General features: G+C 31.8%; 1 protein-coding gene and 1 non-coding gene across 2 annotated transcripts in view; both read left to right on the top strand.

Moving 5' to 3' along the window:
• Window positions 1–17,874, top strand: part of Miga (Mitoguardin) — a 301,718-nt gene that overhangs the window by 264,870 nt on the left and 18,974 nt on the right. The window contains exons 4-5 of the mRNA XM_076413588.1: window positions 8,903–9,063; window positions 9,116–9,241. Coding sequence (XP_076269703.1) covers window positions 8,903–9,063; window positions 9,116–9,241 — 287 coding nt within the window. The remainder of the gene's footprint in view (window positions 1–8,902; window positions 9,064–9,115; window positions 9,242–17,874) is intronic.
• LOC143203288 (U6 spliceosomal RNA) lies at window positions 6,643–6,746 on the top strand. The gene has a single exon (XR_013007311.1). It is a non-coding gene; the product is annotated as a U6 spliceosomal RNA (small nuclear RNA).

The raw sequence follows: 17,874 nt of genomic DNA, 5'->3' as shown, positions 1-17,874 counted from the left end.
GAATCAAATTATATGAAGCAAAATTTATACAAATTGCTGCAGCGTCTTTATTGACAGTATGCAGGTTCCATATGTCAACACAGCAAAATACCTGCAAAAATCTTACTGTATGTCAGCAGATACTGAGACCAGTGTCAAGAAATGGAATTTGAGTGTGGGGCTGTTGACTGCATTGTCCAAGTAATTCAGAAGTTCTAAAATAAGGTGCCAAAGTGTATTGCGAATGCACCTTGGTATGTACGCATTTGTAACCTTCATCGCAACCTATAATTAATATATTTACGAACACTATCAGAATATTGGCCAATTCCCATCCAAGAAGACTCCAGAACCACGTTAACACGGAAGTATCCAAACTTCTAAATGTGCATAATGCCATTAGACGTCTCAAACGAGAAAAAACTTGTGATCATAATGATACCCAGTGGATAAAAGCTTTGTTATAGTTGTTTCTTAGTAGGTTAAGTCAGATTAAAGTTAATTGCTAGTTGTATACTAATTTAATAGTAATTTAAATAATTTAACAAATTAGTAAATTTAATTAGTAAATTAAAAAGAAAACATTTCCACAACTTTATATATTTCAAAATAGGGATGCAGAAAAAATATCGATATATATATATTTTTTTAGGCGATATTATTCGATATCTTTTCAGAATAAATTAAATATAATTGGTACTTATTTTAAATTAGGGGTTTACTTAGTACTTAATGTTAAACTTTGGTACTTAATGTTAAATGTAGGTATATTAATAATAATATTTTTTCAGTGGCCAACACCCCTATTGCAAAAGGACATAACCAGAATTTTATGATTAATTTCTACATTTTAATCACGGCAAAATACACATCAACAATACTTAAATTAATGATAAATTATTATTAACGATTAAGAAATGAAAAATAATGAACAATTATTTTTTGTAGACAAAACGCCTAAAAAACTGACATTAACATTATCTTACCTGACTTTCAAACACAAGCTTGTTTTGGAATCAAAAAGTTGGAGTACAAAAGCACTTTTTGTAAAATCAAATCAATAAAATTACAATCATTTGTAATCAATAAATATCAAATAGATAAAATAATAACCTCTAATTACTTTTTAATCTTTTCAATTAATTTATTACAAAAATTCATGATAATAATTAAAATAAGACTCGCTTCAAGATTCAGCTTATTCCATAGAATAATAGAGATGCAACTCAATAGGGGACTCTAGCACAAAGTTTTGCTTAGCCCAACATCCACAGGGCGCCATAATGGGCCATTCAAGTAATTTGATTAGTAACTTTAAACCTCCATTACAGGCACCTGTAAGAAAAATATTTTACTGTGAAGACATTTGAGTGGCTCATTAGTAATGGCACGTGACAGCCTTGACGTCATGTTTAGTCGACCAATGAAATTTAAATAGAACACATTTTTTTTCTTAAATTAATTTATTAAATATTCAATTAAATATAAATATAATATTTAAAAAAATATATATAAATATATAATGTAAAGTTATATACAAAATATAAATATAATATAAAAATTAATATATCCATATATATAAAACTATAAGCAAAAAACTTTGGTGCATTGCAAATCAAAATTATCTCTTCCGTCTTTTTCCGTTTTCATATATGTTTAGTGCCATCAATTTAATAGGATCTATCAGAGTTCTGTCTTTTTGTTTTCTTATACTGAAAGCAAACTTTGAGTCTTTGTCTCTTAATATTATGTTCACCTGTTTTACTCAAAAGTATATAGCACACCTTCTTAGTACTTTTAATATTTTATCCAAAAGATCATTATTGCATGTACAATTGAAGGGTTTTAAATTTACTTTTTTAAAAACATTTGACAAAAATGTTGTTATATTATCGACGTGGCAAAATGGCTGAATAAAATAAGACAGTTCAAAGACCTACTGACAGTATAATAAAACAATTTTGTTGGAGTCTGGGGCACGAGATATTGTCTTGTCTCTATAGAATCAGTCTCAATTTGTGGGTCTACTGATTTATTCATAATTGTATGTAAACAAAAATCACACTTAATTTCTTTTTTCAAAAGTTTTACTAAATAACCTGAGATGTACACTAATGTACAACGTAAAACTTTGTTTGCCCTTATAGGAACATCTGGACTGAAGTTATAGAGTTAATTAAAAGTAAGAATGACCAGAAGATAGGATACTGGCTGTATGAATACAAACTTTACCATTACCTTCTGGAGTTTATTTAAATATCGATGATATTTGCTTCGAACACTCTGATTGTGGGCCTGGTATGATAGAAATAGGCACTACAAATATAGTAAGACAGTTTAGAAATTACTGGTAACAATTATGAACAGAAATGTGACTGACTCCTTTAATTTACCTTCTATATCAATTTGAATATGATTTTGATCCACTTCCATTTATACATATTCTAGGCTCGTGGTATTATTTTCACTATCACTAAATTTTCATAAGTACTTAAAGGAAAGTTTAAATGTATCACAAAAATGTTTGACATGGTAACGATCACAAATCTGCTTCGTATTTAACCCAACCAGTTTAGGATTTTTAATGTTTTCTACACATTTCTACTTTACGAAAACGATGATGCATTTCCTCACCATCTGCGCATCGCGGCACACAACACTTCCTAGAACGAGATTGCATTTCAACTACCGACTTGTATATACTAATATAATAATAATTTAATGTATAAACGTTATAAAAAGCTAACCACACTTCTCTATATAGGGCACATTGAAAATGGCATATAAAATAAACAAACCATAGAACGAAATGATCCAATCAGATCCCATCGCCACTCTTAGCATAGCGAATAAAACAAGTAATATGTTAAATGTAGCGTCATCTACATGTTGGACGTCGCGAAACATTTCCCCAAAATTTCCTATGAATTTAAATTTCTATTTCTCTAAGGCTTATTCACCAGATTTAGAACCCTCTATGATTTTTAAGGAAAACCATTTTACCAGTGCGGTGATGAAATCCATACATTGGCATATTGCTGATATAAGTGCAACGGAATAATCATAAATTCATGATATAGTTACCATCACATTTATGCTGAAGATGCCGGCGCAATAATTAAAAGGAAATATTTTCCTTTTCGCGATTTTAACTGCAAACTCCCCAACTGGCCGAAACACTAACAAACCCGAAACAACGGGAAACTTTCCTCCACCGCAGATAATTTCCGCCTCTTTAGTCGACCGTAAATCTTTCGTCAGATATTTAATTTCGGTTAATTTCCAGCGACCGAAAGAGCGAACCAACTTCGCGGATCGATAAATCTCTTATTTCGGAGTTCGAACACGTTTTTTCTTATCCGAATTTTATCGGAGCGTCGGCCTATTATTCAAAGTTTTCAATGAATAGCTCGAACATAATTATGGGGTCTAAAATAAATTGATAACGACTCGGGGAAAATGTTTTGAATGTGTAATATTTGGGATTTGGATTAAAAAGCAGTAATCTAAGTGAAATAGAAGTTCGTTTTGATGGGAAAAGTGTTGTCTATACAAATAATTGCATTAATTATTTATGTGGTAACCTGTGGTGTTAAACTATGATTTGTATGTGTAGAACATACTTGTTCAGGATGTTAGACAAATAAATCAGTTAAATCGTTAGTTCTGTATAGAAAATTCTAATGTGTGTATCCCGGAAAACCGTTTTTATCACACCTGTATTGTTATAACTTTATGGTGATATGTTTGAGTCCTTCTGGCCCATTGAATGTCATTGTTTGATTATGTTTTATTGTCGCTTTCGATTGGTCAGTAGAGAACGTTATTGGCAGGTACACTTTCGATAGATTTCAACAATCTTCGACTGTCTTCACAAATTTACAAGGAAGTTCAAATACCTAGTCAAGGAAGTGCACAATTGGTGCCACTTGGCAGCGTGAAGATTGTCATCATTAAGCATTCATTATATCTGTCTATTCTTTGTAGTTAAGTTCACTTTAAATAAAATAGTTTTAACTTTGCTACTTTTTCTCGTTTACGTTCGAGAGGAAAAATGCAATATGAAATGTGAATATTAGTTTATCCAAAGTAGTTATACATCGTCAGCAGATACAGAGCAGATACAGATATGAGCTCTCTAAGTTGTAATAGGTGAAGGGATTTAGAAAACAAAGACTATTGATTTACGCAAAAATATCATTTTATTTAACGGAAAGAAGAAACGACTTGTTGACTGGAGGTACAAAGCAACACTGCGGGTAAAAACAGACTAACCCATCTCATTCGTTCACCATTCAGATAAAAAAAAAATCGTGAGACAGTTTCGGCCGTATTACATAACAACACCCTTCTAAAGAAATGGCCACAGACGGACACAAAAGACCACAGTACGTAAACGTCTTTCCCTTTAGACGCTTATAGTTATTGTTAAATATGTTTGAGTATCGCCTGTACCTTAGTCCGCCAGTTTCCCTTTGAAGATCTTCAGAATGGTCTCTGTTTTAGATATTCATCATCGTATGTAGATTCAATAAGTTACGATAATCAACACTATCTCCCTGCCCTGTTTGCAGACGGTCTTCGTCTAACAATAGGTTGTTATTAATTTTTTCTTCGTTTGACGTTTTGTTTTTGTTTTTCAATTCTTATCATTTAAGAAGGTCAATCAGTTTTTTCAATATATTCAATGGTTAATTAATTATTTCAAAATATTAAGAGCATTTTTTAAAACTTAAATTATTTTTGGATATGGAGAAATTCTTTAACTTTTTTTGCTTTGGTATGGAGATCCGATTTGATAGGGTATCGTGAAGACTCTGACCAAATTCAAAATCCATGATATCGGTTATGTAGAACTTCAGCGTAAAAAAAAATTCGAGAAAAGAGCCGTTAAAATTTCGTTCTAAACACCGCGGTTTACATGTCTGGCCACTAAAACCGCTATGTCCAAAATATTTAGACTTTAAAGAATCTTCTTAAAGACATATGAAATGAACTCGATTTTTTTGCATTTATAGACTAGAATATCGCGTTATCTACTCCAATTATATTTTGGTTCTAAATCGTCTAAATTAACGCAAACCATTGCCTAGCATAAAAACATTGCCATCATAAATTTGTATATATTGTAACCATAGAGTAATAGAGATGCAACTTAATAGAGGACTCTGGCGCAAAGTTTTGCTTTGCCCAACATCCAGAGGGCGCCATAATGGGTCATTAAAGTAATTTGATTGGTCAATTTAAATCTCCATTGTAGAAAGCTGTAAGAAAAATATTTTATTGTGAAGACATTTGGTTGGCTCATTAGTAATGTTTGGCACGTGACAGCCTTGACGTCAGTTTAATAGACCAATGAAATTTAAATAAAAAACAATATTTTTCTGAAATAAATTTATTAAATAAAATTCAATTAATATAAATATAATATTTAAAAATAAATACATATAAATATATAATATAATATAAAAATAAATATATCCATAAAATATAAATATTATATACATATATATAAAATCGTAAGCAAAAAACTTTGGTGCATTGCAAATCAAAATTATCTCTTCCGTCTTTTTTCTTTTTTATGTGTTTAGTGTCATCAATTTAATAGGATCTATCACAGTTCTGTCTTTTTGTTTTCTTATAATGAAAGCAAACTTTGAGTCGTTCCCTCTTAATATTCTGTTGACCTGTTTTACTCAAAAGTATATAGAACACCTTGTTTGTACTTTTAATATTTTATCCAAAAGATCATTATGGAATGTACAATTGAAGGGTTTTAAATTTACTTTTTTTTTTAAACATTTGACAGAAAGTTAGTTATATTATAACTATTATATATTCTTGGCTCGTGGTATTATTTTCCTCATCACTAAATTGTTCATAACTACTTAAAGGAAAGTTCAAATGTATCACAAAAATGTCTATGACATACGCTGTAAGGATCATAAATCTGTTTCATGTTTAACCCAATCAGTTTAGGATTTTTAATGTTTTCTACTCATTTCTTAAAGATCGCCGGGTACCTTTTTAACGGAAAACGATGATGCATGTGCATCCGAGCACACAACACTTCCTAGAACGATAATGCATTTCAACTACCGACTTGTATATACTAATAAATTATTTTATATAATAATTATTTATTATATACGTTTTAAAAATCTAACCACATTGTTCATTATATAGGGCACATTGAAAATGGCGTACAAAATAAATAAACCTTAGAACGACATGAAGTATCGCAAGTGAAACAAGTAATATGTTAAAGGTAGCGACATCTACATGTTGGACGTCGCGAGACATTTCCCCAAAATTTCCTATGAAGTTAAATCTCTATTAGATTATAACGACTTTTAGGCGCATTATTTTTTAATTATTCCTTGTTGACATAACCCTTGTTTTCAGTTTTTCTCTCTCTCAAGTTTCAAGATTCAAGAAATAATTATTAATTCAAAATAAAACTGAACTGAAAGCTGTCACAGTTGTATAAAATAAATCGTGCTGCAATATAAAATAAACTGAGAATACACGTATTTGATGCGTGTATTCGTGCGATTATCGTTTTTATTAATTTTAGCGCTGCTTTCACAGCATAAACTAGCCCTCACATTGGGCAGTTTTGGACGTTTACAATAACCCCTAAAATTATTAAACTTCTACAAAGTGCTCGTTTCGGCGGTACATTTACTAAAATTCAACGATGAAGAGAAGATGCGTGGAGACTGCACAAAGATGACACGCAAAATTGTGAAGCGTTCCACATTTTTCATAGCATTCGTAACTTTTTTGTGAAAATAAGGGAAGAAAAATACCGGGATCATTACTTCATATCTACTGGAGGTTCCAATCGAGATGATTACGTTGAATCGGCATGAGTACGAATTTGTATTCTGACTGCGGATCTATTTGAAATTGTTAATGCGTTAGAATTCATTCAAAAAACAACAAATTGTAGGCAATTTCTACAGATCTCATGAGCTTCCTCAAAATTTTTAGTTCCACGCAACCCAAACATCCTTTGATATAATATTTATATGACAAAATTAAATCTGCCATATCATGCCGTCATAAAGGGTAATGAGCGTGCTGACTACCTTGCAAGAAGGATACACCAATCATCAATGGTGAATGTCTTATTTTGGTATAAAGACCTAAATACTCATCAGTTTCTGCTCAATGATGAACTTCCTCCGGTTTGCACTAAGTGTAACCCAGCACTCACAGTAAAACATATTTAAGAACACAAATCAAATATTGAGATTTGTGATTGAGAACAATTTGGATGTTTGCCTTAACCTGCGAAATTTGGATAGATTGGTCAATCCTAAGGGGTGTTAGTCTGGGGACTTTAACCCTTACTGTTAAGACGGGTCCTATTGGGTCGTTATTTAATTATAAACACTTGCCTGTTTTATATACAAATTGAACCGAGTCGGTGTTAGCCACTTTATTTCAACATAATTATGAATGCAATTATGCAAAAAAAAAATAAAAACAGATATGATGTTCAATACTATTTCTTAACCTTAAAGCTAACGATTTTGCTTCTCCAAGATGATGCATGTAGAAAATAGATAACATTATAACCAAATCCAAAAATCCGACTTTTTCGAACGTTTATCTTGTCAATCCTGTCAGACATCTGTAAACTTGGGATCTTTCAAAATCTACAAATTTTTCATTTCTGGTTTGATATTTAGCACACCAGAAATCAGGGCAATTAGAAGGTAAAGGTACTCCTCAGAGGTTTCTTTGGCTATCATCTCCAAAAAAGGCAACGAATTAACCAAAAAAGACTCAAAATCGAAAACGATTTGAAAAATAGCTACTGACATTCGCCAACAATATCGCATTACTAACAGTTGATTACTGGTTGAGGAGTAGGAACTTGGGCAGTCGCCCATATATTGATGGTGATGAAACTAATAAGAGAAACGTAATGGTCAATATTTAGATATAAGAACAATGATTTTTATTAGGAAAAGATAGAATAACAGGTCATTTGAAAAGTATCCGGCCTGACACATAGATGGCCATACTAGAATTAAATCCATATGTTTTTATTTAGCACAAACCCTCAAAAAAGATGCGTGTATAAATTTGACAGGTGTTGGATCATCAGTTGGTGAATTATAGCATTTTGAAGGGAAAAAATACAGTGGAGCCACTTTTGTTCATTGACTACCTTGAAAAAAATGGAAAAACGAACTTCGCGTGTTACATAATATTATTTGACCTTTTTACGAAGGATATCGTCGAAAAAATACAGTTGAAGCGAAAACTTGGTACTTGATGCCGAGTTTCACCTTGTCAAAAATCCATGAATTGGGCTTCGAATTGCTTCTTCATTCACCGTATTCTCCAGATCTGCCCCCCAGCGACTATTTCCTGTTCTCAAATCTCAAAAAAATGCTTGCTGGGAAGAAATTTTCGTCAATTGAAGAGGTGATCGCCGAAACTGAGGCCTATTTTGAAGCAAAGGACAAATCGTACTACAAAAATGGTATCGAAAAGTTGGAGGGTCGCATAATATAATAATACAGTGTATGACCCTTGAGAGATATAATACATACGTTGAATAAAAAAAAATTGCCAAAAAATTGTGTTTTAGTGTGGTAGGCTGAGGACTTTTCAATTGACCTGTTATTCTTAATGAAAAAACTCGTTATTTATAACCAGGTAATTGTTCATTAGAGCATTTTATGGCTTTGCCTATAAACAATGACAAATAATAATTAAAACAGTAGGAACCGCTTTCACTACTATACTACCAAAACCGCATTTATTATTATGTTATTATTTAATTATTATATATTTTAAAGTTAAGATTAATATTAATTATCATGTTAAATTAATATACAATCTATTTACTTCAATATATATGATAATATCAATGTCTATTTATTTTTTCTGTCTATTTCAGGTATGGAGGCTTTAGAAACGTGTATAGGATATTGGGAAGATGCTCTTTCCATATATCGATCAAAGGACACTGGGGGAGGGCCTTTACCCATGCTTAGTGGAGAAGAAACAGGCTTTTGTAGAGATCTCCAACTTTTATTGGATTCTGCTATAGAACTCCAAGTAAGTTTTTAACAATGGCGATAAAATCTCGTGCTGATCCACATTATTTTAGGAAAATTCGGAAATATTATTTTTGGATGAAAGATCTGTACTGTTTAGACCAGAGAGCAAAAGAGAAGCGAATGGTATCGATACTGATTTGTCTGGTGGTGAGAGTTTTGCTTCAGCACAAGATCAGGTAGGTATACTGTAAGTAGTTTGTATAGTGATTGTAACAGGTCAATTGAAAAGCCACCGGCCTACCATAGTAAAACACATTTTTTTGACAAAATTAGTTTTTTTATTCAACATAATTACCTTTAAGGATGATACACTGATTATAGCGACCCTCCAACTCTTCGACGCCATTTTTGTAGTACGATTTGTCCTTAGCTTCAAAATATGCCTCAGTTTCTGCGATCACTTCTTCATTCGACGAAAATTTCTTCCCAACGAGCATTCTTTTGAGATCTGAAAACAGGAAATAGTCGCTGGGAGCCAGATCTGGAGAATACGGTGGATGGAGGGAGTTTTGCCATCGTTTTCACTGACTTATGACATGGTGCATTGTCTTGGTGAAGCAGCACTTTTCGTCCTTCAGATAGCCCAATAACGCTATGTAATAGTCGCTGTTGATGGTCCTTCTTTTTTCAAAGTAGTCAATGAAAATTATTCCATGCGCATCCCAAAATACAGACGCCATAACCTTGCAAGCCGTCTGTCGCGTTTTCCCACGCCTTGGAGCGGATTCATCGTGTGCAGTACATTCGGATGACTGTCGATTGGGCTTCAGAGTTAAATGATGGGCCCCTGTTTCATCCACTGTCATATATCGACGCAAAAACTCGGGTTTATTACACTTGATCATTTTCAAACACTGCTCCGAATCATCAACTAGGCGTTGTTTTTGGTCAAAAGTGAGCTCGCCCGGCACTCACTTTGCACAGAACTTTCTCATACCCAACTATTCAGGAATGATATGATGTACACGATCAGTTAATATCTTTAAAGTGTCTTCTATTTCATTCAATTTCAATTTACGGTCATTTAAAATAATTTTGTTGATTTTATAAATGTTTTCGTCGGTAACAACCTCTTCTGGGCTTCCACTGCGTTCACCGTCTTCGGTGCTCATTTCACCGCGTCTAAACTTAGTATACCAATCCTTGACGGTTGATTTTCTTAGGGCATGTCCGGAAACTCGGCATCAAGCCAAGTTTTTGCTTCAACTGTATTTTTCCATTCAAATTTTATCAGCGCCATCCATTTTTCAGTAACAAAAGTTACTTCACTCAAAATGCTATAATAAAACTAACGATCCACCAGCTGTCAAATTTATACACGCATCTTTTGAGGGCTGGGGCTAACTAAAAAATATATGAATTTAATTCTAGTAGCGCCATCTATATGTCAGGCCGGGGACTTTTCAATTGACCTGTTAATGACCTTAATACTGATATTAGTAAGAAATTAATATTCCCATTTTCTACTTCATGGGAAAAAATGTAAATTTTGTTCATATATAACAATCGTTATACACCGTATATTTGTACTTTCTATTAACGACCTTACAAAAAAAAGATTTAATATCTATTATTCTTAATCGATGACAAAGCAGCAATATAAGATTTACAATGACATCATTACTAGAAAATCAATAATCGTAAAATATGTTTGAAACAAGTTATAAAACATGTAGCGAGATAAGTTGAAATGAAAAATTGCGAAAGAGTGTCAAGATCCATTCCGAATCCGATGAATTTCTACTAATCAAAATAAAAAAATTTCTACTACTACTACTACTATTTCTACTAGCCAAGACATGATTATTACAAATCTTGATGTTTTTCTGAATTAGGCAATTAAAATATATTATTGTAAATTATAAAATTGTGATAATATTAAAGTATAATAAAAACGAATATAGAGCCTTTATTATTAATATTCAACTATGTTAAGATGTTATATATCTTTTTGGTGTCTAAAAAAATTATTTTTTTTCCACCAGTGCAATACTATGTATCTATTAAAAAAAATTTTAGGAGTAAGAAAAATATTTTATTGGTATGTTTTCACAAAATAACTATAAGCTCGTAAACATTATTTAAAGGTCATTCACGGCAAGTTATTGAAGTCTCTTGGGATTGCATTTTAAAAGATTTTAATATAATAATCATCTTTTTAATAATCAATTAGAATTATGTTAGTGATGCACAAATGACCTAATTTTTGAATTCATTCCTTTCAAATAATTGAAATTATTTTAAAAAATCGGTTACTTTCTATCTATTACTATCGGTACTATATCTATAGAAGGTGAGTATCAAACTGATTGCTATTTATTATCAATCAGAGTTGACGTTCTATTAACATGAAGCAACATAAAAGGTTCAAGCATTACTATATAAACTTTTCAAAATTAAAATTAATTTAAAAAAATTAAATAAAAATTAATCAAATAAAAAGTAGTAAATTTTTATTTAAAACTAATTTTTCTCATTATGTGTTTTGTTACGCATTCAAGTAAAATTTGATTGATGATGAGAAAGTCCAAGAATATCCAAGATATATATATATATATATATATATATATATATATATATATATATATATATATATATATAGTGCTTTTCTATAGAACTTCTGAGAGTTCTACTTAAGGCGCGATAACTTTTGATTGGGTGAAAGAATGACTTTTATATCGGAAATGTTCTATTAACTGTTACCTTTCAAATGCACTATTACTAAAGATATGACTTTAAAACTATCTACTAGGAAAAAATCGAAATTATATCTTCCATAGCCGTATATTTATACTTTCTATTAACGACCTTACAAAAAAAAGATTTAATATCTATTGTTCTTAATTAAAATTAATTTAAAAAATTAAATAAAAATTAATCAAATAAAAAGTATTAAATTTTTATTTAAAACTAATTTTTCTCATTATGTGTTCTGTTACGCATTCAAGTAAAATTTGATTGATGATGAGAAAGTCCAAGAAATGTTTGCATAATTCAGCCCAACGAGTCTTGAACGAGATTGTGAAAAGAAGGATCCCCACGGCGTTATAACCCATTAGTATATTAATACACTGGCCATTAACATTATATACGAAAATAGAAACTCTCTCATTGTATGTATGTATGAAATAAAAGATCAAATCTCGAACAATACTGTTTGTAATGCCTCAGGTTCTATTGACAGTATATAAAATGATTCCATCTGCCATTTTTAGCTGACTTTTTTACATCATATGATACCCCACATAGATATAATTTTAAATTAATTGCATGAATGAAAATCATCACTAGTAAGAGGCATTATAAATAATTTTGAACACAGTATCATGCAAATTCGAGATAATAATGATAAAATAATTAACGAAGCAGCAAAAACAAACAAGAGGCAGTAACACATAGGCTGAAAAATCCTCGGCGTAACAAAAAAACACGATTTTTCTGTTCAAAATTGGCTCTATTCATCAACGTAATCTCCATCAACAGCCAAGTAATCATTCCAGCGCCGCTGTAACATTTAATTACCACTTTTGTAGAGGAATTTATCATTTGCCTCAAAATAGGCCTATCGCCAGTTGCGTCCACTCAAATGACGATCGTTGTGATTTCGGAGTGAACTGATGGATCCATGTTTCGTCCATTGTCACATATCGACGAAAATATTCCGGTTTTGACATGTTTGACCAGGTGCTGTTGTGGCCAAACACTGCTCAGAATAATTAACAGGTTCTTGTTTTTGGTCAACAGTGAGCAAACGCGGCATCCACTTTGTTGAATTGTTTTGAAAATAACAAAAGAAGTATCACTTAACATAATAACTCACAAACTTATGAGTAGACTATTATGAAATTTTAACAACTTTCTGTTGAACGTTAGTACTAACTGAAAAAGTGGTAAATACAATAAAACTAGCGCCATCTATGTCTTAGGCCCGGAACTTTTCAGGTCATGTGTTATAAGAATGGGTTGATCTGAGCATTTGTATATCGATTATTTATTAATTTTATGATAATGTTTTCACTTACTTATCATTTTACTATTGTGAAAAATTAATGGAATTAAAAAAATAACAAAACACAATTTTTTTATTATTTATGACTTGGTTGGTGCAGTGGTAAAGACGACAAGACGATCCACCGCTGTTACGATAGTTGCAGGTTCGAGTCCTGCTGGGACATGGTCGTAAATATATGAAGCATTAGCAAGAGTGAAAAATGTGACAAGGAAAATGCTCCCAATCACGCCAGTAACCAGTCTGGTTAAGACCGGATGTCTTCTGGGAGATCTCCAAATTAATCATTTGCCATTGATAATTGCTGATAATTGTGATTTTCTTCCAATTAGCCAGTAGATTTTCTTATATTTCAATTCCATTTATTTTATTTTGTTTTTTATAAGTTCCTTCCAGCGAAGTTTTGCATCAAGATTCATTCCGAATTGAAATTATTGGTGCTTGTACGGACTAATTGTAGGTGAACTGCACATACATAGATTTACTTTCGTTAATTTTTATTTTCCAAGCTTGTGTCCAATTATTTATATTGTCACTTGCCTGTTGTAATTTTCGTGAGGTTTCTTCACTATTGTCTCCGACAGCTATAATCGCAGAATCATCAGCAAATGTAGCCATCGTAATATTGTCCATTTGTGGTATATCACAAGTATAGAGTAGAATAATTGGCCCAGTACACTTCCTTGTGGTACACCTACTTTAGCTTCTTTTATTGTAGAGTAAGCTTCTTCTTGTTTGACTCTTCTGAAACATTCTGGTTGTAATGTACGATTTTAATAGTTCGGTGTGTTGTTTTGGTAACATTTTCTGTAGTTTATGAACAAGGCCTTCATGCCAAACCTTATCGAAGGTTTATGCTACATCAAAGACTATAGCTGAGCATACTTTTTTACTTTCGTAGGCTTTTTCAATAACATCTGTTATTCTGTGGACCTGGTCAATTGTTGAATGCTTGTTAATAAACCCAAACTGGTGTGTTGGTATTAGGTTTTTTCTCTCTATGATCGGTTGTATTCTTTTCAACGGGAGTTTTTCAAAAACCTTGGATATTACTGGCAGCAGTGATATAGGTCTATAGGCTTTTATTTCGTTTGGCCAATTATCAAATGTCCAAAGCAAAATCTTTCCACATCAACCTGAACAAATGTTATTTAGGTGACCTTATGTGTTCTAATACTCTGGCTATGACGTAATTTCTTATTTCCACTGAAAACTCTTCTTTCCTTTACCTGGCGAGCAACGAAATGGTTAGAAACGGTTGGTTAAACTCGCTATTATTGGTCAAGTGACACTGATAGACATCTGCAGTAACAGTTTATTGGTTCTAACAGTTCCAAATACTTTGCTTATCCTAGCATATTCACGGCCATACAGCTATGGTATTCGGTGTCAATGTGGATGGCTCTGCTGAACCAACTCAGGATTTTTATTACACTTTGGATTATCATAGTAGATACACTTTTTATCGTTAGCCACAATGCGCCGAAGAAAACAGTTCTTTTTTGTCTGGCAAGCAATGTTTGCTGATGAAAGATGATGTTTCAAGGGTTCGAATTCCCTTGTATCGAACCTAGAAATAGTTTTATCATCAGTTGCTAAGCTGTCTAAAGGTTCTTTAATAATTTGTGCAGGATTTCATCATTTCATTAGTCTCAGTAAGTCTTGTAATTAATAGTCTTCGAACTTCTTCTGTCCTCCAAACTGATCTTTGTCACTGACACCAGAATTACCATTTTTACAGGGTTAAAACAAGAACTGACAATTAGGATATGATGGAGCAACATCATCATAGGTTCCTAACAGTGTTTGATGGACTCCGCCAGCAGATTTATTAAAATCAAACAACAAAAGCAACGAATGCCAAAATGCAATTTTAAATTGATTTGATGTTAAAATGGAAAATTGTTAAAACCACTGAATTTAACAGTTGTTTACATTGATACTTCCCATATTCATCATTACTGATCAAAATACATACCAGCACTGTATATTTTCAGAAGAATCGAGAAAAGACTGAATTTTTCAGGCAATGGGACAACAAACAACATATTTTCAATAAATGGTCAAATAGCGACCGTTTCAGTAATCAACCTTCAAAATACGACAACTATTAATCGACAAAAAAAAACGAAAAAAGAAAAGAACTTTCGCATTACGCCGATTGAAGAATGTCTAAAAATAGTCGGTTATTTGCCGAACTGCTTCCGCAGTTAGATCCATAACGAACTAAATGCTTTTGTTTGTTTCACACGGCGGCCGTAAGTGATTTTTATTTATTGAATTGTTAAGCTCGGTGTATACGACACTATCACATCGTGACATAGGTGTCTAAAAATACGTTAACATTTAAATTGGACTCGATGACGTCAAAAACAATGTTACGGACTCGATGATTCTGTTAAATGAAACACGTTTTTTTATCGAGTCGACAATGAATTAAATATATAGACTTTTAACTTTTATGTGTTTGTGCGAAATACCATTAATGATAATATAAAATAGAGTATCGAAGGCAGAAAACGTAGTGCTAAGACTAAAGTGTATGAAGAAGCGTAATTAAAAGATTAAACCGAACTAAATAATCGCTATACATTCAAATTAAAATATTTTACTCAAGCATTGAATACAAACTGCCGTTAATGATCACGAAATCAATTTGCAACCTAAGAACGATAGACGTCACATATTGTAAGATCGATGAAAATCGCGCTTCTCGCCATATTCAACAAATATTAATTACCCAGGACTTAAAATAAAAATTATATTTAAATAACACAATATAAAACAATTTAACATCTTAAACAAATAAAGAGTCAGAATAAATGACATAACAGCTACTTAAATAATTAACGCCCTTTTTCCCTTTTTCATATTTGTTAATGCTATCAATTTAAATAAGATTAGTAAAGTATTAAAGTTCCCATCTTCTTGTTCCTTCACACTGAAAACAAGCTAAGTATGTGTCTGATATTTACTTGTTCAACATAAAAATGTATTCAGGCAAGTTATAATAATTTTTACAATGTTACGATAGAACGGATAATTAAAACGGTTAATGACGTACGTCAGACTGTAGAAAACATACCAAAAAGTGATACCTTAAAGAACAGCAACAAAAATTAAAATATTTAATATATATCAAAATTACTGCTGTTCTCTTATTATAGTAGATTCGAGAAGTTAAAGAGACAGCTTAAAGATCTGTTAACATATATAATAAAATAAATATAAATATAAAACAGTCATGATATACTATTTTGTCTATAAAATCAGTTTCAACTTGTTGGTGCACGAATTGCATTATTTTATTTTGTATTAATGTATTTTTTTAAACGTACTTGTTGAAGAATGAATTTTTCTGACTTCATACGTAGACCCAAAAAATTCCAACCTATCACGGTTAAGCAGCCTTAAGCCAAAATATTCATTAAAAGTATCTTAACCAATATACATTTGTTGAAGTATATGAACTCCTTCAAAATAATTAAGTTTTTATTTGATGGCACTTTACAAACAACTTTTTAAAGCGCAACAACATTTTGGCTCTATATATATTGAATGGCTTTGCTCTCTCATGATTTATTCTGTTGTATTCCTGTAAGAAACAGTATATATAAAATTGTATACGAACCAGGTAAAAACAATAGTCACAAGTCACACACACATCCTTAATCTAGCTAACTTAGGATGTTTTTTCCAAGGAAAACGACATCTCGTTTTTTTATTTCCGCACATACACTGGATACATAATACTTTTGAGAGTGAAGATAAATTATAATCAAATAATAGTGATTATAATTAAGTCACAATTATGCTGAACTTACACTATATCAGGCATACAAAAATGGCATCATAAACAAACTGAAACAAGCAATCGTATTATAGAAATGAGCCAATCAAATGCCTTTGTATTCTAACAAACCAATGAAAAAAGTGGTCTCAGTGCCTTTACTAGTGGAACCACGCAAAAAATTTACTCAATTTCACCTATTTAATTATACCTCTATATAATACTCTATGGATACAACTAATTTAAACAAATATCAGAACCTCACTTTTTCTTCATGGTCCGTTTCAAGTAATTGATGAAAATCTGAAAACCTAATTGTTAACTGTGATCAATAGTTTTGACATTATTCTACATAAAATAACAGTTTTCAATTTTGTGTTACTTTGTGTTACTGTTAATTAATTGAAAATTTTGTGTTACAACATAACTCAAAATTGCATATTCAACAGTCATTGATTTTGTTGTTTGATTTAATAAATATTTTTAAACACTTTCAAAAACTTATGGTGATGTTCCTTTATCATATTTCAGACCATAAAGAGTGCTAAAAGTTGGAAGACAATCAATTACCGATAGTTTAGCATTTGATAAATGAAAAGTTTTCAGACCTTTACGTGCAGTATTAAATTTAACTTCTAACCGTTGGAATATCGTGGTTTTATTACTTGTTATGTAAAGAGTAGAGTTTTCTATAGCATTGTAGCGACCTTGAGGCATGTCAAATTTTACATAGTGGAATAACGGTCTACAAAATACCCAGAAATATAATCCCAGATGTTGAACACAGGCGGGGTGCCAGCAGCACCAACTAGAACCCGATAACAAAAAGCTGGCAACGTTTATCTGGGATGTATTGAAGGGTATTTCCAATCATTCAGTATCTGACCACCGTTCAGTTTACACGTACCACCATCGACTGCTCAAGTCTCGTCTCCAGGTAACACCGCTGCCATCCGTTTTATCTATTTTGTATTTTCCACATTTATATTACTTCAATAAATAACGGTGAC

The sequence above is a fragment of the Rhynchophorus ferrugineus genome, unplaced genomic scaffold (genome assembly GCF_030347505.1).
Source record: "Rhynchophorus ferrugineus isolate W39M unplaced genomic scaffold, kcgeb_rfMv2 rfM9, whole genome shotgun sequence".
In the NCBI taxonomy this organism is placed as follows: domain Eukaryota; kingdom Metazoa; phylum Arthropoda; class Insecta; order Coleoptera; family Curculionidae; genus Rhynchophorus; species Rhynchophorus ferrugineus.
Note: the sequence above shows the minus strand (reverse complement) of the source record. Positions and strands in the feature narration are given on the sequence as shown.